Source organism: Lepisma saccharinum, chromosome 10 (assembly GCF_977018435.1).
Source record: "Lepisma saccharinum chromosome 10, izLepSacc3.1, whole genome shotgun sequence".
NCBI classification, from domain to species: Eukaryota; Metazoa; Arthropoda; class Insecta; order Zygentoma; family Lepismatidae; genus Lepisma; species Lepisma saccharinum.
In genome coordinates this window covers 40510611-40535190 of record NC_139238.1, presented here as the reverse complement: position 1 = coordinate 40535190, position 24580 = coordinate 40510611, and the positions used below count along the sequence as shown (strand labels likewise).

Here is a 24580-nt window from a genome sequence, read left to right as displayed (position 1 = left end):
GCCAAGACGAAGATGGAGGGACAACGTTGAGATGGACCTAAAGGAAATCGGTAGGGATGGAAAAGAGTATATAGATCATGCTCAAGATAGGGACAGATGGAAGGCCTATGTTGCTGCAGCCATGAACCTTCGGTTTAAGAAGGTTAGAGAGTTAGTTAGTTAGTTAATATATGTTTTAAATGTCAGTCATTTTAAATTTTACATATATCCTATTCGTCATATTTTCAGTTTTTAAGGTCATACTTTGCTAATTTTAAGGGCATAAATGCATGCATATTACAGAAGTTTTTAGATCATAAAAATCCGAACCCTACTGATGAGGATATAAATTTTAAAAATATTTTAAAATTGGAAACCATATCATATCTGTCTATCAGTTTTACTTTAAAATATTCATAATTTCACAAAATCATTCCTCCCTACAAAGCCGTTGTTAAAAGAATGTGTTGTATTAAATACCATCCTCTTGGGAACTTATACCACATCAATTTAATAAAGTTTTGCTTTAAAATATTCAAATACAGTTGAACTGCAATTTTACATTTTTCAGGGGACGAAGATGAAAAAACTTAAAATACAGGAAAATGTAAAATTGTATAGCATTTTGCTATGTTGTGACCATCAGGATTGAATGTATAATGTGGGAAAATGTAAAATCAGGGAATGCAAAATTGGGATTCCATTTTAATTACATCGGAAACAGCTGTTATTTAATCACAACATCTATTTTTTCACATAACACTTATGCAAAATAAAGGAAAATTTTGAATGCTGCATAATTTCTACGACTCAACAAGTGCTGCACAGTGCTTTTGCTGATCCAATGAGATATACACACTCAGGAAAAGCACTGGCCACTATCACTGATTAAATTTGAATTAATACTTTTCAGCACAGATACATCAGCACCACTATCGACTCAATCCTAATAAAAACATAAATTAATCAACAAATTAAAAATTCGAAAGTAAAACTTAGTAACCAACCTTAGTAAACAGATGAATATCAGATGCACTGAACACAACTCGAGATTTGATTATGGCACCATCTAACTGACACACCAACTCTAGATTGTTATCAGCATTTATTAGATGTCCACTAACATTAGTTGATTCATCTCCTATGGTGATGCAATATTTGTCTGGTCCTATGTACATGAGCAGTGCGCAAACATCTACAAAAGAGAATGAATGTTTAACTGTTGGCTTACATCAACATTCAAAACATTAGTCAAATATAAATATGACATACAGGTATATGACAACTCAGACTTTATTGAGGAACAGGAAATTTGTTTGAAGAGTATTCAAAAAGTAAGTTCCAGTAGCATGGACATTATCCATTGTCCAGGGCTTTTAACTATACTTATTCTAACACTACATTTTGAGAGAGCACCTCTTCTCTCGTCTTCAGGTGAACAAATTTATATTAGCCAGTTATGGGAATCGAACCTATCACAGACCTGTAATTTTACTACAAATCTGATTCCCTAACCAACACTCCTCGGTGAACTCTGTAGTTAGTTAGGGTGCCAGATTTGTAGTAAAATTACAGGTCTACCATAGGTTTGGTCCCCACTACCTGCAAAAAGAAATATGTTCAACTGAAGATGAGGAAAGAGGTGCTCTCTCTTAAAACATAGTTAGAATATGTATACAGTAAGGTTGTTCGCTTTATATTCGACCATTTTTGACGGGTACTCACCTTAAGAGATACCGTGCCACCACCACCGATCATGTTCTATTGAACCCCAGCATTGTGGACTATCACAGTTTCCATTGCAGCAAGCTCCGGCGCAGGACAGGCATGGGAATTCTGTCCCACTCCTCCCTGCAAGCTTCCCATAGACCATCCAGGGTGCGTGGGCGGCGATGTTGAAGACGTCGTTTCAACAGTCCAAATGTGCAAAAATCCATTGGACTGGCATCTGGGCTTTTCACAGGAATGTCTTCAAATCGAATGACACGAATTCCTAATTCCTCTGCCATTTCATGATAAAAACGTAGTGATGTTCTGGCGGTATGACTCGAAGCCTTGTCCATATGGATCATCACCTGGTTCGCGTCCATTCCATACAATTGTGGGATGTCTCTCCGATAGATAGGTGTCAGAATGGAGTCTTGGAAGTATCTGGCATTCACCTTCACGTTTTTGTCCACCTTGCGTATCATCAACTTACCCTCATATCCGAATCCCATCACAACCATGAAGCCAGGAGGGAAACTTTCCCTGCACTGACAAACAAAGTTGCTGCGCCCCTTGCCGTCAATGTCACGGTATGTGATCCCCCGAATGTGACCACCAGCAGTGAGATGGACATATGATTGATCCATTGTGACAACTTTCTTCCATTTGGAACCTGCCAGGTACTTTTCATACAGTTTCACAATGCGTACGTATGAAAACTTAGCATGGAAAAGGGCCATTACGTAACCCTCCCAATACCGGTTGATTTTCGGTGCCATTTGATAACATTCACTACCAACACTCACGCACCTACAAGGTCAGACACAACATTGCTCCCGCCAGCAGACCCATAGTTCCAGCATGATACGCCAGGCAGCACCAAATCGAAAATGGTCGGATATAAAGCGAACAACCTCTGTAGTTAAAAGCCCTAGACAATGGATTCCATGCTAATGCAGAACCATTGTCACTAACATTCAAAGAATAGTAAGTTCTCGTCAACAATCAGGTAATGATTTCTACAAGGGTCAACAAAAGCCTTTGCTCCAGTCTGAAAAGTGCCCTAACATTGCTAGTGGTAGGTTAGTGTAAGGAAACCGACCATAATAAATTTGTGAACAAATATATGTACCTTTTGTTTTTTAAAGCCAGCCAAAACTCACTTGATGAACAGCCCTTTGTTACGTTTCCTTATTCTACTGTAATAATTACAACTGATCTGATAACAACTTGGAGCTGATACTGATATCAATACATGGATACTGTAGATTTGAAAAAAAATTCATGATAGTTATAAATGAAAGAGTATAAGTACTGCAAATGTTTCATGAATAACATAAATGTTTCGTTAACTTCCTTAATTACGTTTTTCAGTGCACCAAGTTGAAAGAACTTAAAATACGGGAAAATTTTATAGCATTTTGCTAATGTAACAGGTGCGGCAGTGAAATGGGCGATTTGGCAACCCTGGAAATAGCAAGTTACGTAAGGAATCAGAAAACGGGAGTGGTGCCATTTGGACAACAAACCTTTGCCATTGACACTGATATCGGTGTTCAGTCGAGATGATGTTGTGGACCGGTGAACAACGTGCTTTTGCCGTGAAGGCGTTTTACAAAAACAACGACAGCTACGTGTATTTCGTGCCCATTTCCATCTGGCATGTCATGCCCCAGTCCCGTCGTCGCATGCTAACAAATTGTTGGTACATAACTTTGAGGAAACAGGTGATATGGTGAGAAAGAGGGGTGGAAGTGCAAAACGCGTGTGCACACCAGATAATGTTGCAAGAGTGGAAGAAGCCTTCAGCCGAAGTCCCAGGCATTCTGCACGCAAGCATGCCCTGCACCTTGACACATCAGATCGCAGTGTAAGGCGAATATTGCACAAGGAACTGCAATACCACTTATACAAAATGCAGATAGTGCAAAACCTGAATGCTGACGACCACCCAAAGCAACTATGCTTTTGCCGGGAATTGTTGGAACTCATGAACGACAAGACAGGGCCACATGCCATACTTCGTGGATTTCCATTAACGTGCTACAGAACATCTTTCCTGGTCATCTCATCTCCAAGAACGGGGACATTTCCTGGACTCCAAGATCCCCTGACCTTTCGGCTTGTGATTTCTTCCTTTGGGGTTATTTGAAATCTGAGATCTTCTGTTGTGACCCACCACACACCATCCAGGACCTGAAGGATCGCATTCGGGAGGAAGTTGGCCCACCTAATCGAATTCCAGTGCCAATCCTGCAAGATGTGATGTCGAAGTTCTGTAAAAGACTTTGCATGTGTGTGACAGAAAATGGGGGCCACCTGCATGATGTCATTTTCAAGTGATGGACATTTTTGCCGTGACATGTCTGTGCAAGATGTGCACGTTGTTCAGAAACATTCATCACAAATTGCAAGCATTGTAAATTCATGTTGTATTTGTTTGATATCGCTGTGAATAAATTTGTATCTCTGGTGGAGGTTTCAAAATTGCCCGTTTCGCTGCCGCACCTGTTATAATGTGGGAAAATGTAGAACAGGGGAATGTAAAATTGGGGTTCAACTGTACATGTACCAGGTGAGTACAATATATTTCAGGACCACCAACTTTTGAAAAACATTGGGTGGGCTCAAATACTTGAGTCATAAGTTTACAAAAAAATCTCATAAATTCTCCCATCCATATACACTAGACTTTCGCTAATCCGACCCTCAATAGTCCGCCCTCTCAGTAGTCCGGCCCACATCCGGTCTTTAGTCACTCAAGCAGAAATGACGCGCACAACAATGAATTATCGTGTTCAACAATGTTGTTAGTTAAAAATGTTAAACAATGCTATACATACGTACAGTATTTGAAATTGTGACTATCTTACAGTAAAGTTCAGTACATACTATGGCTTCTAAAAGGAAACACGTTACGCTTGACCTCAAGCAGAAACTCGAAGTTTTAGATAAGTTGAACCGAGGCCTCAATAATCCGGCACTTCCGCAAATCCGGCACCCACATATGCAAGGAATGGCCGGATTAGCGAGAGTCTAGTGTATAATGATATTAATGCACACCAACAATGCATCCTTACTTAGTTTTTAAAAAATATCTGTTGTTTGCTGATTTCAATAAGAAATCCACCACAAATTACAATAACAAAATAACAATAATAATAATAATAACATGAGGAATTATGGTGTGGGCTCAGGCCCATGGTTCCATATAAGTTTTTGCCACTGATAGGTTTTACCATTGGAAAAGAAAATACATATTTAGACATTTATTTTTAAAAATTTGGATGAATGAGTTGTGTGTATATTTGTAAACAAGTACCTACATGACATTTCTTTCACAAAATTACAGGCTAATTACACACATATTGGATCAATAAGATGGTTTATTTAATTTTATGAATAAACTGATACATGTATTATGCCTATATTGGCTGATACCGATACAGTAGCAAATTAATCGGTCTCATATATAGTCTACAAGAAATGGCGCTGACATCAAAAAAAAAAAAGTCATCTGGAAATAAACGAGCACTCACCTTGTCCATCAAATGTTAAATTTAAGGTACGGATAAGGTGATGATTAAATCTTATTCCTCTTTCCCTGGTAAAAGGACTGAATGGATCAAATGTCTTCACAGCCAGTTTGATAGCCTCCAATTCTTCATTTAGAACAAATCCCATGGCAGCCTTTGTTAAAAGGAAAATGAGTTTAAAAATAATGTCTCTTTCATCTCAAATGAAAACAGTTCACAAAGTACAAAGAAATAATATAGAGTTTTTCAAATATGGAGAAACTAGTACTCACTTTATATGCGAAACTGTGTTTTCTTCTTCGTTCTATTAATTTCAGTGGCCACTGCCACCATCCTCATTGGAACTTGCTGTACTGTTGCATAGCATGCATCTTTTGTTTGTAGTTCTCCAGCTGCCACTAGGTGCGCTGTTGTTAACTGTGCGTCTGGGTCCGTGTCGTCAGTTATAACAACAGTTATTGCCCGAAAATAGCAGACGACACAGACGCACAGTTAACAACAGCGCACATAGTGGCAGCCGGAGAACTACAAACAAAAGACACATGCTATGCAACAGTACAGCAAGTTCCAATGAGGATGGTGGCAGTGGCCACTGAAATTAATAGAACAAAGAAGAAAAAAACAGTTTCGCGGATAAAGTGAGTACTAGTTTCTCCGTATTTATATACTACCGCGTCTCCCTTTTCCCAATTATGAATAGAGTTTTTATGTAACACAAACTTGCATAGCATATAGAGAAAATATCTCAAGGAAGTTTCCTTTCAGATCCCAAACCCTCATAAAACTCATTTTTTAATGTTTTTATGCATGTAACCATGTAACAAAGATTCAACGTTGCCACTGACAATATTATTTTCAGTCAGGCATTGAAATATATTTTTTTAATATGCTATGGACAAATTGTGTCACCAAAAGTAACCAATATCACCTTCTAGAGTGAAAAACTCTAGACAAAATGCACTGAAAAGGTTTTGCAGTACAATCAAGTCCGCGCGTTTATTATGTCCCCATCGGCAACCCTTTCATGAAACTTGACACTGACAACAATAGCAAACAATAGCCAAACCGCTCCCGATAAGCGCGTGCACTCAAACGTTGTTGCCACATTCTCTTTACATTTCTTGTAGTTGCAAGGTGCCTCTTGTTATTTTTGCTCCATAACCACATGCAGGGTTGATTTTTTTAAACTAGTTGTGTTGTGTTATTTTATTGTTGTGTTATGGTGCTGTTTTGTTGCTTTGTTATAGTGTTGTGCTTCTAGTTTTTCCTTAGACTTTGCATAATGCAAGTTATCGCTCACGGCTGCTGGTGAAAATTCCAAGTATGATGGCAATATTGCAGGATATTATTTCCTTCATGGCGAGCAGAGGTGCCCATCAACCCCCTCCCCCAAGCCAATGGCTCATTCCTCCCAAAAATCATGTCATGCATCCCACCAGATCATATCATGTGTCCCTCCCCCCCAAAAAATCATTCGCGCCCTCAAACCATATTGTAATCCCCACGAAGTATTTAATTACGACAGTGTGTCTACCGAAAGTAACTTTTTTCTTAGCTTTACAGAACACTATACTTGATCTGCCCTTATTCCCTAAACAGGGGCGCCCATCACTCAAGACCACCCCTAAAATCGTTCATAATGTCCCGAAAATAGTTTGGATGAATGTGTAATAGTTAGGGGCATGCATATTTCGTTTTTGACGAAAAAACGAAATTTGAAAAAACACATTGTAGTGTTAATTTTTCATGTTTTTGAAAGGTGTGAGGTGTATTTTGTGACCATATTTTGTCACGAAATAATGCGAAATGAACTGCAAAAAGCGAAATTAACTCTTAAACACGAAATTCAGGGTTTATTCACCGCTGTGACACCTTCCGAGGTCTGAATTATCCTGAGAGTTATGCAATTCCCGGAAAATTGATTAATTCTGCTGTTAATATTGGAGAAGCAAAAATGAACTCCTTTACACAGAAATAAACTTAATACTCTGATAACTACATAAATGGGCTATTAGAAGTGAAATGTTAATTCTGTGGAATAAGTGTAGTTTTTAAATCAAATTTAGGATTATTTTCACAATTTTAAAACCAATATCTTTTTTTATATACCACTTTTCATCCATTTTTTCACCGCTATAACACCGATATTTTATTTTATTTACCGCTTTTGAACCCGAAATTGACTCAGTTTTTGTACCGAAATTTTGCCTTTTTATTTACCAAAAATATGTGCCTCTAGTAATAGTTGATGTCTATTTGAATGAAAAACCATGTTACATTGTCCATATTTTTTGATTGTTCGATTTTCGAAAAAATTTAAAGCTAGCACATTGATTGGTTAAATGTAGTACATTAAAATATGTAAATATGCATATAAATAGTATTGTTGAGTGGGTTTATAAAACACAATTTGAGTATTTAACACAAATTGTTACACAACTTAAGATAAAGATAGAATAATTCAACCTTGGCAAACCAAATAATATGCTCCAGCCGTATGGTAGATTCAATTTGTTTCACGAGACATTACAGAACCCTACCTAGAAATTCTTAACGTCAGGGCGATAATATAACAGGGTTCCTCTTTCAAAGAACTCACCCCCACCCCACGTTTTCCTGGGGTAAATATAATTATTTTAGTAACAAACCATAATCCATAACAATAATTACTTGGATTTTATCTTCAGTGCAAATTTAAAATTTTCCTGTGACAAGTTAGAAATGCGGATTCGATATATTTTTGTTCCAAATGATGCACCTGCTTTAAATTAAGCAGTATACCAACACTAAGCATTATATTTTATGAAGTGATGTTATTGATGAATATCGGTTATGTCTTGTAATGCAGCTATAGTATAAAACTTCACATTCACCTCAGTAAAGCGCCAAACACGCATTCTCGCAACACATGATTGAGAGTGAAGCGAGCAAGAAAATGTTTACACCCATTTCTTTGCAGGCTTTCAAGAATATTAATTTAATGGGGTGTCAATACTTCCTTAAGATCCCGAGATATTTAGTCTTTTCCAGCTTCTCTTTTGGCATGTTTGGGGTCGAAAACGTGTAGATACAATATCGCTAAATAAAGTCTCCAAAATTTAATGTTTGAACTCTCTTTCTCTCCACTACAGAAATATCTTGACAATCTAAGATTTAACACTTTATCAAGATCTTCCTATTTCCTCCTTTAAATGTAATACAATACACCAAAATACCATACTAATTTTAGACATCATTGCTTCCTCCAAAAAAATGAATTCTCAGTCTCCACACCAAAATTTCCGCAACAGTCTAAGACAATAGTAATACACAAGAATTGGATACCACCCTCAATTTAATGTTCAATCCCCCTATAACTAAAATACCAGCCATAATGTAAGACCTAGAGTTGGATACTGCCCCCCCCCCATGTTTAATACAGAATCCCTTCCCCCAGAACCCCCGTGTCAATTAAGGCCTAATATGTAAGAGTTGGATATCCCCACCCCCCTTTCGGTAATACCCTTAAACACTTCTTAATCTTTATCTGTATTTATTTTCTCTTTCCATATTCTTTAATTTTGTTTCTCTTTCTTTTTCTTTTTTCCTTACCATTTCCCTCTGCTTTTCCTCTTTATCTCTTTAATTTGGCAACATCGCTTTCCTACTCCAGTTTGTTGCTTCTACTTCAAAAGAAAACCACCAGCTTGGGTGTTTCTTTTAACAAAGAGTACTGCTCCCTTTGTTAACTGATGGGGATATAATGAACGTGCAGACTTTATAATGGGTAGAACAGGGTAGAAAAATAAGTATAAATTAGCTGTTATGAAAGTTGGAGCAGTTTATATGCAGATACAAATGTTGCGTATCTGACACTTTTCTGACAAGAACTGAAATTGCTGATTGAAATGATCACTCATTTTTTGAATTGGGCATACAAATCTGGTACCTATTGTATTTTCTTCCCCATGTTGAACATGTGTTTTTCATTATGTTCATGATTATGTTGAGCATTTTTCAACAATTAAATCAGAGCTTCATGGATTGATTGATTTGGTGTTTTAAGTCTACTTTATGCACAGTAAGGCTAATCGGGACTGGACCTACAGTTTAAAATGAGATCTGAACAAATGTGCCTCTTCTAAGTCATTTCATCATTTCTCAACCTATGGGGCGTGACCAACTGCTGGATTCCGAGGGGGCATTTGGCAGGTCGTGAAGTCGGGCTCGAAAATTTATTTACAGTGTCTTAAAAACCTATTAAATTTAAATTACTAAGATATATTGTTTTAACAATTTAAATTCAACCCAGGTTGTATTGTAGTCTAAACTCTACATTTTTGTTATTCGGGCTCTACCATTGCACTTTACCGGCATCTCGGTAAAACATAACCGGTGTTTAGTTAGATGTTAGACTAAAGCAAATTAGTTTATTTCAATTACATATTTATTTTTCTAGAATGAAGTATGTGTAATTAGTTTAAGCAAGCATAAAAGAGCACTTCTTAAAGTACTCAATTTTAGCAAAGATATGATTGTAAACTGGCTGCGCACCCCTCAATAACTCTGCTGGTGGCCATGCTTGTGGGTCCCATGACGTATAATATCCTTCAAGATGGGTCCTGGACTGTAAAAGGTTGAGAACAACTGCTCCAAGTATCAAACCTGGGACCCTTTGATTACAAGACAACAAAGTTCTCACTACGACATCAGGGATGCCCGAACTCTATCAAATAGATTCTATGGTTCATTTATACCAACTTGAAAGATGTGATCCCACTGATTTCACACTGTTGGCACGATTGTGTTTGCACAGCATACAATATCGCTTAATGTACGTTTCTAACAGAAAAATAAATGATGGCGGCAATTCGAATTTTTGAGATGTAGCATTGAAATGACCTCAATGAAAAAAAGGGCATTAAGAAAAAAAATTCAATCCTGACGTCCTCTACACACTGTAAAAGTTTCTTGGTGTTTAATGGTGACACAATGTATACAACATTCTTACTAGTAAGTGGCAATGCAGAAAATTCCGATGTATTCAGATTATTTTTGGAACCATGCGGATGCAAATATTTAATTGATTCTGATGTGCATGATTATTTAATGGAAATGGGAGTATCATTTTCAGAATGACAACAAATATACTATAAAATATTATTTTGTGTGTTACATGACTATATTCTTAGAACCCTAACACTCAGTGCTTGAAGTGGAAATTCCTAGCTGGGATGGGGGAGGGATGTTTGGCCAAGTTTGGAGATAGGTGCCTATGCAAATTATTCCAGCTGGGGGTTGCTCTATGAAAATTTTCAAATTTCCAATTCTTCCTCATACAGATAGAGGTACTACCAAGTCTATGCTATGACAGCTAAACATAGTGCTAAGTTATCTAAAAGTGCCTTTTTCTCAAAACTGTCTTAAAAGGAGTTACTCCACTTGTCCTTTGAACCCTTTATGTTGACAATTTACATGACATATAAAATTTGCAAAACATTAAAAACATAATTTCATCAAATTCACATTTCCTAGATTTTTATTGCAGGACAAATGCACCTATAAAATTACTTGTCGATGCCACAGAATGAAACAAACTTCGACACAATAAAAACAGTGTAAGTTTGTACTATTTTTTTAATACATCCAACATTACCCATGTATCAGGTTATGTTGTTCACATGCATTTTATAACACTGTTTATTTGTTTCATTTTAACCTAATTTCAGTACAACTTTTAAAATTATTGTGTGTTATAAAACTTTTGTGAAGGTAAGAAGTACAATATCAGTATCGGTTTAAATGTTAAAATAATGACTCCAGTTCTGATATGCCAATTTTGACTGATCTTAAATTGGTAATTAGCTTTGTCACATCCATAATTATAATGAAGTCATCATTGTCATTTTTAATTTCAGGGACATTACATACAATTTCATTGACTATAGGCCTATAGCTTTCAATGAATTTTGTTTTAATACAATCAAAAACCACATTCTCAGGTTATCTTTGATAACCATATTCTTACACCCATCAAGTATTGTTTCTGTTTCTTCCTAGATTTTTGTATAGATGAATGAAGAATTGTGAAATTAGATTAAATATTTTCAGAATTACAATCAAAAGTATTGTACACATTCTTCTTTCACAAGAATTGATTGATTGATTTAGTGTTTTTAAGTCCACTTTATGTACAGTAAGGCTAATCGGGACTGGACCTACAGTTTAAAGTGTGATCCAAACCACTATGTGCCTCCACTGGGTATCAAACTTCTTTCAAAAGAAATATGCACAAGGTTGAGACCAAAAATATTTAAGTGGCGAACAGAATTTAGTTGATACACAGATGGACATTTTCACACTTTTACCTCCTTATCCAATTTAAATTTTATGATTCTGAATGAGATCACAGTCTATATGAAACTATACACACCGCAAATAACACCATGTATATAATTAACACTGCACAATTTGTATAAAATATGTCAATAACCTTACCTGACAAGCTAAAGTGTGGGATAAATTTATTTTCACCATAAGATCATTCCTATGTTGTTGAATAAAGTCTGTATGAACATTTCCATGAATAAACTCTGTATGACCACTTAAAGTCATGAGAAAGTCCACATTTGTGCTGAGTCCAACAATCTGAAATCATAGTCATTATTATTATTTTATAAGCTGAGAAAAAGCATTACAACATGAACAAAATGTTTACTCATAGCAACAAAGAGAAAGTTTCAGCAGGAAAAAGTTCAATAAAGAAGGCACATGTGAAAAGTTTTTAATATAATTAACACTTTAAATGTGGATATGCCATCCACAATATGATAACTGTAGTAAAACCAAAACAGTAGCAGAAGAGGAAGATGAAAAAGAAAAAAGATAATATAAGTTAGACGTAAGGAAAGTTGTCTGCTGTTGTGTGGGTATGACAGAAAACCGAAATATTACTCAAAAACAAAATTTGCATGATGCGAACATTGAGTTGCACTTGTTTGAAGTTTTAAGTCCACTTTATGTGCATATAGGCTAATTGGGACTGGAAATATGTTTTATATTGGGATCCGAACCACTGTGTAATGTGCATCCATCGGGTATAGAACCTGGGATCCTTTGATTACAAGGTGACAAAGTTATCATTACATCATCAGTAGAGCCTGGAAGTTTAGAAAAAAAACACTTTTTATCTACTGCATATATTGATACAATTTTTCTGGATATATGTTTTTTATGTTGTTTCGAATGTTTTACAAGTAATTTCATTTTGCCTATTTGGGACCCCAATGCCTATATTTAATTATAATGCCTTTTTTGCCTTTTTCAATGAAATTTGACAATTTCTTTTAAAAAAATATGTATATAAATTATTTTTCTCCCAAAAAAACGTTGTTGGCATTTATTTTTCTTCCGTTTATTATGTGAATAATTTTCGCCTTATTTAAGAAATATTGAACTCCGGTATGTTTCAACATTGCTGAAGGAGAAAAGTGTGAGAAAAAAGTATTTCATGCTGATTTAGGATATTGCCTTTCGGTTAACATTTTCCTTGTGCATGATTAACTGATGAAAACCTGTTGAAGAACACCTGCACAATTACGTCATCACGTCCAGCGTCCGTGTCAGGAGGTGATTGACAAGAAACAGCACTAATGCCCAAGGGCCTTTGCATGGATACTCCTGTGCTATTCAGAACTGAAGAATGAACTGTCGTTTATTCTTGCACATTATGGTGCATTGCCAGAGACAATTACAAAGCTAGAAAAAAGAGGTGAGACTTATAGCATCCATGAAAATCTTTGAGGAATCTATGCAGCAGATGATGGAAGTGCCAGGAGAAAAGGGGTCAGCTGTTGCAGAAAAGTGCAAACGGGTAGTGAGTGCAAATGAGGACCTGAAACAATTAAAAGGTGAAAACGCTGTTACCGAAGTGAGTCCAGCTACATTAGCTGTTTTATGTATGCTCCAATAACTTCTGTCAAAGTAGAAAGATTATTTTCTATTATGAAAAACATTCTCTCTGACAGACGACTATCAATGAATATTGAGAACATAAAAAAACACCTTGTAGTTATGTGCAATCAAGACGGAGAAAATTGAAATGCTCTTCCCAATGTAGATTTTAATATTTTGCCAGAAATTATAGATAAAAGTAAGAGACTTCCAAATGTGCCTTTTTTTCAGTTTATTTTGCCTTTTTTAATTTTTAGTGCCTATTTTCCACATTATAAATGCCTTTTTGCCTGCCTATTTTAACAAAAATAAATGCCTGAACTTCCGGGCTCTAGTCATCTGGAAGGCTGAGTTTCACTTGTTGACCTCTGAAAGCAGTGACAGGGAATCTGAATTGGAAAATGAAGAAGGGAGTGATGAAACTGAATTTTGCCCCCCCCCCAAAAAAAAACACTATTTTCCAGCTCGTTCAGAAAATTTCACACTTAAGGGGTAAATAAATTATGCATCCTACTAGATACTCACATTGTACTCTGATAACTGGTCCCTCAGTTTCCGCACAGCACTTTCCCTGTCTTCACTCCATACAACCAGCTTAGCTATCATTGGATCATAATGTACAGAAACTTCATCTCCTTGCCTCACACCTGAAATACATACAGTAAATGGTACAAGTTTATTCAAGATAACTTGCTAAATGTTGCATAATGTTTACAATTGTATAGTTGCCAGAAATGGTGGCCTGATAGACTGTTACCTTATGGTCATTCTGCATTTCATTGTCTGATTCTTGCTGAACTTTCTATTGTGTTGTATTTGACTGGAGGACATTGTGGCAATGTGGTGGTCATATTGCACCAGTGTGCTGGTAGAATTTGTTGTGCAGACATGAAATGCTACTTTACGAAAACTCTTTGTTGAAAATAAATATTGGAAAAGGTGAATGGAGTAGGTTAATGAGAATTCGAATGATTTTTGTTATTTGTCTGTGTATCTACTAACGGAAAATTGCAGTTAGTGCTTTGCATTTCCCCTGTAATTTCAAGCCACAGTTTCCTGGCTCTTGATTGCGATACTTCTTAAATAATGTGTCTGTAATGGTTTTGTTCGTAAACCAAGTAAATAATTACTACATTGTCAACTATTGTCACCCATGCATAAAGAGCACATGGCCCTTCATTTCTAGTCAATTCGGCTAAAATAAATAAAATCATTTCTTTCCATTCAGTGGTTGATGAAGCATGGCCATGCATGCCACAGTAACTTGGTTGTCACTGTGACTGCTCACACTTACTTACAAGGTGCTGTTTGTTCAGCAGTTTTCTGTCATGTAGCCAGTGTAAAAGTTCAGCTGAAACAAATTCAATTTGACCATAGTCTTAGGTACCAAACAAAAAATTCATGGTTGCATTTTGGGTCTTTTGACTGCTAATTTTCATATGCATTTAGCTTCATATTCCTGAATATTTATATCATAGACAAATTGCAGTGCAAAAGGAGTAATTGTAAATATTACATTGAAGGTCATACCTGTATCAATCCGAACATCAGGAGCTGGAACTGGGGTAGACAAATGATTCAACGGACCGGCACCTGGCATAAAATTATTCGTCGGATCCTCCGCATATATACGAGCCTCAAAAGCATGTCCTTGGAGTGAAATCTCATCCTGTTTCAAAGGTAACGGTTCCCCACTTGCCACCTTTAACTGCCACTCCACCAAATCAGTTCCGGTGATCATCTCAGACACAGGATGCTCCACCTGGAGTCTTGTGTTCATCTCCATGAAGTAGAAGTTGTGGTTTTTGTCCATGATGAACTCTACCGTTCCTGCTCCGACGTAATTCACTGCTTTTGCTGCCTTCACAGCTGCTTCTCCTAGTGACCGACGGACTTCCCAAGAAATACCAGGCTGTTGAAAGTACAAACACAATGAGAGTGCATCATTTTAAACACGAACAACATGCAGAGTTCCCAAATTTTCAAAGTCAAATTCCCTGATTTTTCCAGGTAACTTAAAATAACTTTTCAGACCATTATATCATGCTTTAACATGCTAATGAGTAAGTATTAAGTTTTCAACTTTGATAATATTAAAATAGACAAAGTATAGTCAACAATATTGAAAATAAATAAACAAAAATAAAATATATGTACATTTTTAGACAAAATATCTCTAATCAAGAACAAGATTAAAAAACATTTCCGGACTTTTCAAGCCAGTGAACTGATATACAATTTTGTTTAGTTTATTTAGGTTGCTTTTCTGCCAATTTTGGCTAATTGTGAGAATGTGAATAATCTGATATGGAAGAAGAGACAATTGCAAACACATATGAATGTCACAGCATAAACCCCCACAGAGGATTATCCTGGCTGTGAGTTCAGGTGCCAGAGCTTCGTTAGCCTGCTAAAATGTAGCCTGGGGTTTGCTATGCGGAAGAAAGTCACAATTGAGTGCCTCTAGTGAAGAATGTCCCTAATTTTATTTCCACATATACTACAAACGTGATACATAATTTACCAATTTCAATCACAAATACTCAACCAACACAACATAAAACTGCAAATGAACCAATGAGAACCCAAATAGTTCATTCCCTTCCTTAATTAATTTATGTAACCAGGTAACTGTATGCAACAAAAAAATAACTATACATTTATAAATATACAGTACAACAACAGGGTATGTGACAAATAATACTAGTACTACTAATACTAATAATAACAACAAAAAAATAATTCTGCCATTCTGTTATTGCACAGAGTAACAGTGATCCAGTCGGTAGGATGTCTGACTGCCACGCAAGAGATTTCAGGTAGGAATTTATTCAGCAATATTCGCATGGAGCAGCTCTGGGGTTCAGCCAGCCTCTAATAAATTGGTACCTGTGGGCAACCTGGGGGAAAAAAAAGGGGGAAGATAAAGATAGCAACAGGATGGTGCTAATCACATCACCTCCACAAATGATCAAGATTGGGAATGACTCAGACACATGCTATCACGGCATGTTGCAATGTTCAGCGAGGTAACTTTACTTTTACCTTCTATTACAGGTCTGCAGTTCAGAAAGATCTGTCGAACTTGCCACCTCTTCTTAATTTAGGAGATAAAGATCTGGGAAAGCTGAAAGACCTCATTCACTTATCAAGATTGCAAGATGTGATAGATATGTACTTTCCAATTCTTTCCACTGAGAATCTCAACTCAATTGTGTCACCTTTTGATTTTGCTGACAGTGCAAAGAAAATTGATTTCACAGCGTGAAAACAAGATAAATTCATTGATCTCTGCACTGATTCCACACTCAAGAGTTAAGTTCTCCAAATGTGAGGCATAAGTGGCTGTTTTTTGGCTTGGTTTGGCAGAGGAGTAGCCTAACTTAGTGAAGAAAACAATGAATGTACTTTTTCCCTTTTTAACTTCATCTTTGTGCAAGCAACTAGACCTTACAGTTGGGAAAAATAAAACACAAAGCAAGAAATAGACTGCATAACCTTGAGGATGATTTGCATGATTTGTTGTCAACTGTAAGGTCTGGTATCAAACATTTGTGCTCTAAGCATCTATCGCAAGTCTCACATTAATAAAACAAAACTCTTTTGAGTGATTTCCATCGTAGTAAACTCTATCTATTCTGATGTTTGTTCCTTATATTATGTTTCAATAAATGAATAACATTGGTACTGGAGTACGTATTTATTTGACAATAAATTTAACTTACTCCTGATAACATATTCAACTTCGATTTAACAATAAAAATTGAAAAAAAAGTACTAACAAGGGTGCCCCAAGTTTATAATCTTATTCCAAAGAGTGCCGCAAATGCACGTAAAAAGTTGGGAATCCCTGCTATAAACAATAAAAACAGAATGGCAGTATTTTGCACAGAGGCTACTTATAGAAATATCACATTCATAAAACTATCAGCAATTTTGCTGATAAACCAATATGCTGTCCACATGATAATGATACAAGAAAATTGATTGTAAATCTGTTCCATCCCTACAGCACACAACTAAACATTGCTTATTTACTCACAGCAGGAGCTTCTTCTATGACTTTCTGATGTCTTCGTTGGACACTACAATCTCTTTCAAAGAGGTAAACATAATTTCCAAAATGATCCCCAAATATTTGGACTTCCACGTGACGAGGAGTTTCTACAAATTTTTCGATAAGCATTATATCATCACCAAAAGACTTGATTGCTTCCGTCTTTGCAGATTCTAGCTGAGATTCAAACTCTTTTTCTGACATAGCTATTCGCATGCCCTGAAGGAAAAAAAGAAGGAAAAAAATATTACTATTGCATGCAATAAATATGTATGAGGGTGGCTCAAATGAAAATCTTAAAAAGTCTGACAGCTATTACAGGAGACATTATATGCTTGTCATGTCAGCGCTCAAGTTTATTTTATCATTTTAAAGCAGGCAGCTTCACATCTTTTGAAGTTCTTCAGCAAATAAACATTCTGTATTGCTATGCATGCCTACCATTCGTTCATATTACAAATGGAGCGGTGAGTTTAACAATGGCATAATTTCAAGGACAGATGGTTGAAAAGATTTTTGCAATGGCAGACATGTCACATAGGTGAGAGAATGCTCAATCCAAAGACAACTTTTCTGGAGGAATTATTTCTTATCAACAAAGAATCTATTGCTGAAAAAAGGATACTTGTGAATCTGTACATGAAGAAAAATACATAAGTAAATTGAATTGTAATTGGTTTAAATTGTGTATAGAAACTTATTTAAGTTAGATGTATCAATAGAAACTAAGATACAATGTGAAGAAATTATGTGTAATATTGATATGTAAAAAAATAATGGCTATAAATCTCCAAAGTAGAGAGGTGTGGGCCAAATAATAATAAAAATTCCCACTAACAGTAAATGCTTACAATCTACTGCATTGTTACATATCAATTTACATATAAATTACTGAAAATTAAAATCAAATTTAACATATTGCATTAAGGAATGAAAGCCAGTGTCTTTGCTGACTTTTTATAATTCATATAATTTTCCAATCAGCTTAGTATGTTTTAAACTCAATTCATAACTGATTTATCAAATTATGGTATGCAACATATGCTGACAGATGCAATGTCATTAAGTTCTTCTCCATTGCCAATCCAGCAGTGTATATTAATGCAATTAGTCACTTATAGTTTAATGACATTGTTTTATACATTACAAATATTGTACATGATCATTATGTGTAGAGACATGCATATTGACAGAAACACAAAATGTGAAACACCATGTTCAAATGTTCTTGTTTTTGAAAGGTGTGAGGTAGGTTTTCCTACCATGTCTTGTCATGAAATGATGCAAATTGAAATGTAAAATGCAAAATAAACTTTTAAATATAAAATTTTGAGTTTATTTACCAACACATCACTTTCTGAGGTCTGAATTATCCCATGAGTTATGCAAAATTATGGAAAATTGATTAATTCTGCTCTAAAATTTGCAGAAGCAAAGAAGAAGCACTCCTTTATACAGGAATAAACTCAATACATGTTTGCAAGGGATATGAACCCAATGGAGGCAAATTGCACAGTGGTTCAGATCCCACTTTCTCAAACTGTAGGTCCAGTCCCGATTAGCCTACCTGTGCATGAAGTGGACATGAAACAACAATTCAAAACAACAATTCAACTCAATTCAATTAAACTAAATAAATAAAGTGTTAGAATGAAAAAAAAAGATTGTGCACTAAGTATAGTTTTTAAATAGGGATGTGCCGAAACCGATTACAGATGTATGAAAATTGGCAGAAATTGACATATCGGCATCAGTATCGGCATCGGCAAAAATCCGATATTTAAACCGGTACAGGTTATACTAGAGTTTTACCTTCTAATAAGTTTTATATTTTAGTTTTGTAAGATTTATTGAAAATTAAGTTACGATTCATCATTATTGTAGAGTTTTTGTAATAAAAGTATTGCAAACTCTCATTCAGAGGATCAACTCAAAATCTGAAATAAAACAGTACATTGCTGAGCCAGGATCTGCTGTTGTATTGGAAATTCAAAAATGAGTATTCAAACCTGAAGCAAGTGCTGAGAAAATACTTGGGCATACCTGCTGCATCAGTATTCAGTGATTGAGTGTTCAGTGTTGCTGAACAGATTTTCGATAAGAGAAGAAGTAGGTTACTTCCTGAAGTGCTTCCAAAACTCGTGTTTCTGAAGTTGAATCTGGCAGCAGTAAATTGCCAACATTAAGAAAAGAAATTCATTTTGCATTTCAAAGAACTGCTTGTGTACTAATGTTAAATCTCTTGAGAATATATATGTATATACATATGATATGCAATAGAAATGTACATAGCAAATTTATTTTTGTCATGCTGAAAATAACATCCCATTTCTCTTTAATAATCTTATTTTTCAGAATCGGTTAAATATCGTCATCGGTATCGGTTCCAAAAATTATCGGTGAGTACATCGGCATCGGTAAATTTTCAGCTTCATCACATCCCTATTTTTAAATAAAATTTAGGGTTGTATTCACTATTTTAACATCAAAATTCCATTTTACATACTGCTTTTGATCCTGAAAAGTACCCAGTTTTGTACCAAAACCTTGCTCAAATTCAGCATTAAAATGTGGCCCTAATTATATGTACCTTGTGCTTACAGCCTCATTGGACCTTTAGCCTGCACCAGCAAAGTTGTTTCTGAAAAATTCATTCCTTTAAAAAAAACCTCTATGGTTTTCCAGATTCTGAAAAAATCCATCTGTTTAGAATTCCTTCCAAAGAATTCATGTGGTTTGCTTCCGCACATATTTGCAATAGTTTCATGGAACCGTAAGCCTATTTTCTGTCACAGATATCTAGACAATAGTGAAGGAAAACCATAATGACACATAGTTATAGTGAATGGAACACCAAGATTTCAGTAGAAAAACTTCGCATATTTAAGGATCAAAAGCGGTATATAAAATAGCATTTTAGTGTTAAAATAGTGAATAAGAATCAAAATTTGATTTTAAAACTATACTTATTACTAGGGCTCGGAAGTTGAAGACCTATAAATTGCCAAAAAAGACCTAAAAATATCAAAAAAAGGACCTAAAAACTGAAAAAGGATGTATAAATGTGATCCAAATTAATTAATAACTTCAGTTTTAATTACGTATTTAATGAATAAAAAAAATTAAAAATTCAGGTGGTATGGAACACACAGTGCAAAGAAACTATATGAATGAAATGCATCTTCTTTCAGACATTATATATTTTTTTGATTAACATAATTTGAAAAATCATATTTGAAGAATCATATTTGGCCTAACCACACTAGGGTTACAGAAATAGGACTTCGGATCCTATTTCAGTCGTCCAAAAATGTTTTTCTCTCGTTTCAGGGATGGTTCAAATATATTTATTTATTTCCTTTTTTTATTTCTTTACTACAGAAAGGATGTTTAAGAGGTGATGTACTGATGATGATTCGAATTGAGAATGGGCAGTAAAAACGTAGTCGAAAGAAGGTGAAGTTGCAAAAAAAGCTGTTAAGACCTAGAAAAAGGCTATAAAAAGTACCAATAAGCCCAAAAACGCCGAAAGAGGCAAAGAAGGACAAGTAAAACCCACCTTTTCTGGCCTACAATGATCCAAAATGAACATATAATATGTTGGGCCTCGTCTTCGGACACTAGGAAAAAAAAGGATATTTCCTCAACTTCCGAGCCCTACTTATTACACAAAATTAACATTACACTTCTAATAGCACATTTATATAGTTATGAGAGTACTAAGTTTATTCCTGTGTTATGGAGTTCATTCTTGCATTAATTTTCCAATACTTGTATAACTCTCAGGATAATTCAGACCTTAGAAGATGTCGCGTCAGTAAATAAACTCTAAATTTTGTGTTTAAGAGTTAATCTCACATTTTGCAGTTCCATTTGCATCATTTCGTGACAAACCATGGTAGCAAAATGCACCTCACATCTTTCAAAAAACATGAAAAATTAACAGTACAATGTGTATTATTTCACATTTCGTGTTTTTGTCAAAAACGAAATATGCACGCCCCTAAATATCAACAAAGGTTTTCAAAACGAGAAGAATTTTCAAAAACGATTTTGCTGCTCAGGCCAAATTCCATTGTGGCCTTAAATGTGTATGATGTGATATCATAGTGAATTAGTGAATGCAATAAATACAAATACTTCAGTAGTACCTTGCCTCCACCACCTCTAACTGCTTTTATCATTACTGGAAAACCAATTTTTTTGGCCTCAGATTTCAAGTGTTGTACTGACTGATCCTCACCATGGTAGCCTTCGATAACAGGAACACCAGCTTTACTCATGATTGCCTTTGAGGTGCTGAAAAAGTAAGAAATGCAGAATTAATTGTGGGTTTATACATGCGCCTACAATTAATAAAGTGAATTTAAAGTGAATTTGAATTGTTGTTTTAAGTACACTTTATGCACAGAAAGGGTAATCAGGACTGGACCTACAGTTTAAAGTGGGATCCGATCCACTGTGCAATGTGTCTCCACCAAGTATTGAAAGCTGGCCCCCCGTGGCAAAGTGGTTAGCACATCGTGCTACGATGTCAGGGGTTCTGGGTTTGAATCCCAGCCTGGGCATGGATGTTTGGGAGTGTCCATTCATCAATTTCATATTATCATCACTCATCCCCATTTTTGCAAATTAGCCAAAAGTGGCACAAAAAGCGAAGTAAAATAAAACAAATCAATCAATCAACCAAGTATTAAACAATTAATAGTGAAAATAGGCAACTTTGCTCTAGGACATACGGTATTTCTCTAAAGTTGAAGTTATTATAATGTCTCAAGACTGTAAACCAATGTTTTCCCACTATGCAACCAAAATAGAGTTTGATTATACCTAAAAAAAGACAATGTTTATATAAAAGTACTTGTATTTTTGTTAATTTACTTTACTTTTCTGTAACTTTTGACTAATTGGGGTGATTATTAGATTACATGGATGATGGGACACTCATAGGAATCAATCAAGGGAACTTTGGTAGAGAGGTGGAAATTCAACAACTAAATATCTTTGGCCACTGTGCCAGCGTTTATGTGGGAATATCAGAAATGTATTTTATGTACAATTTACATAGCTTTCGGTTTGCCCAATGGATTAAAAAATGGGGGAAACAATGCAGTTTGCAATAATATTTTTTCCCCTTTCTTTCTCTGGATGTATTTTCATGAAAACACTGTGCTATTCTTTTGTTTCTTTCCATGGACACGTTTTGAAGCTATCAGGAGGGATGCTGGGATAGCTAGCTATCCTCATAAGTTGTCCCAGCTAGGTGCTACGTTACTACTAAACCATACCTCAATTACAGCAAAACTTTTTAACTTAAATCTAAGAGACATCCTGATACCTACCTCTTAATCCCCATATCTCGGATAGCAGAGGCTGGTGGTCCAACGAAGACAATGCCCGAGTTGTGACACAGTTCAGCAAACTCTGTATTTTCTGAGAGAAATCCATATCCAGGGTGAATGGCTTGAGCACCACTTCTTTTTGCAACATCAATTATTTTATCTTGTTTTAAGTAACTCTCCTGAGATGGTGGTGCACCTATATTGTGGGCTTCATCTGCCTAAACACAAGAAAATATTCATAAATATATAACATGTACATGCATTATCAGTGAGTCTAGATTTCAGTTCTAAAATTAGTTTAATCTGCTTATTTTACTTCGCATTTGGGGTCACTTTTGGCAAACTGTGAAGATGAGGTACGATTATATGAAACTGAGCGATTGACTTTGTTATTTTACTTAGCTTTCCTGCCACGTTTGGCTAATCGCGAAGATAGGGAGGAGAGATATGATGAAATTGATGAACGGACACTCACAAAGAACACCCAAGTCAAGGCTGGGTCTTCTGCGGCAAGATTGAAAGTCAATCAGCAATAAGTAGCAAAAGGATGAAAACTAGCCACACATAGGTTCTTTCCATAGCATGACTCTCTTTTCCTTTCCCTGGCCTTATTATTTAAGAATAGAACCGTTTTATAGTAATTTTAATATTACAATTTACATTTGAAATAGAAAAACGTTCAAACTGTCACTACGATCAGTTTTGTTTACGGTACCTTTCAGATGGAAATGACAAGTAACAAGTGATGCCCGACAAAAAAAAAGGTGCTACTTGGAAATGAACCTTCAGAAATAAATGCAACCTTTTGTACTGAAGTAATGAAACTTGCATGCCATGTTCGCCTGTGTGTTGTGCTTGCACAGCAAAAGGCTGGAGGGGCCTGGGCTGCTTGTTGCTTTGGTTTGAAACATCCATATTGTACAAAGGCTGTCGCAGAGAAGGTGAGACAGATTTTTCCTGGCTTGGCAACACTGCCTATGGTTTCGGCACTAGTCACGTCGTGTAGGATGACTCATTCTGTTTCCGTAGCAAGTTGTCACATGTTGGGAAACCACGTTAGTGAGTAGCTGTGTTGATTTACATGGAACGTGTTTCGTTTACCTCTCCAGGTTTTTGTGTATAACATTGCTTTTCACGATGAGTATTCAAGATGAACAGCGACATGCCATAAAATTTTGTTGGCCTTTAGGGAAAAGTGCTGCGGAAACATATGCAATGTTTCAACAGGCATATGCCGATCAAGACAGACTGAGTAGAGCCACAGTGTACCGATGGCACAAGTTGTTCGAAGATGGGCGCGAATCAGGCGCTTTGCTTCCGCATCCTGGACAAAGACCATCCGTGATTAATGAGATGCTAGTGAATACTGTTGCAGCAATTATTCATGATGATAGGCATATGTCTGTGCGAGCGCTAAGTGCACATTTGGGCATATCGAAGGACACCGTCCACCGAATTTTGCGTGATCATTTGAAAATGAAGAAGGTTTGCTCCACATGGGTAACGCATTTTGTACCACGATAACGCACGCCCGCATACCGTGTGGGCTTTTCAGGATTACGCGACGAAGAGAAAAATAGAAATTTTCCCACATTCAGCATACAGCCCGGACCTTGCACCCTGCAACTTTTGGCTATTTCTACTTTTAAAGGCTGCTTTACGTGGTCGTCATTTCATGACGAACAAAGAAGTGATCACCGCAGCGCAAGTTTTCTTCAGTTTGCTACCTGACGACGAATTTTCAAAGACATTCACAAAGTGGCAGGAACGTATAGACGCTTGCTTAGCTGTCAATGGTGCATATTTTGAAAAAGATGTACGTCTGCTCGATATGGTTGATTCTGAATAAAAATTTTGTGGTTGTAATTTTTTTGTTTCATTTTAATGATTCTTGGAGGGGTCCATGTACATGCTTGACTTTTAACTGCTACGCAGTCACGACTATTTGACCTATTGCGCTCATTTTGGTCTCAATCGGCAGCTAATGAACCAATTTTTCACCCTAGTACATTTGCTAGCCAATGGAG

The 24580-nt window shown here is 36.1% G+C and overlaps 1 protein-coding gene across 1 annotated transcript in view; it reads right to left on the bottom strand.

Moving 5' to 3' along the window:
* Mccc1 (Methylcrotonoyl-CoA carboxylase 1) overlaps nucleotides 1-24580 on the bottom strand; it is a 55689-nt gene that overhangs the window by 8956 nt on the left and 22153 nt on the right. Inside the window, exons 3-10 of the mRNA XM_083129751.1 lie at nucleotides 22554-22771; nucleotides 21363-21510; nucleotides 17197-17430; nucleotides 14685-15066; nucleotides 13680-13801; nucleotides 11700-11849; nucleotides 5226-5376; nucleotides 987-1174 (exon numbers count right to left, since the gene is read on the bottom strand). Coding sequence (XP_082985877.1) covers nucleotides 987-1174; nucleotides 5226-5376; nucleotides 11700-11849; nucleotides 13680-13801; nucleotides 14685-15066; nucleotides 17197-17430; nucleotides 21363-21510; nucleotides 22554-22771 — 1593 coding nt within the window. The remainder of the gene's footprint in view (nucleotides 1-986; nucleotides 1175-5225; nucleotides 5377-11699; nucleotides 11850-13679; nucleotides 13802-14684; nucleotides 15067-17196; nucleotides 17431-21362; nucleotides 21511-22553; nucleotides 22772-24580) is intronic.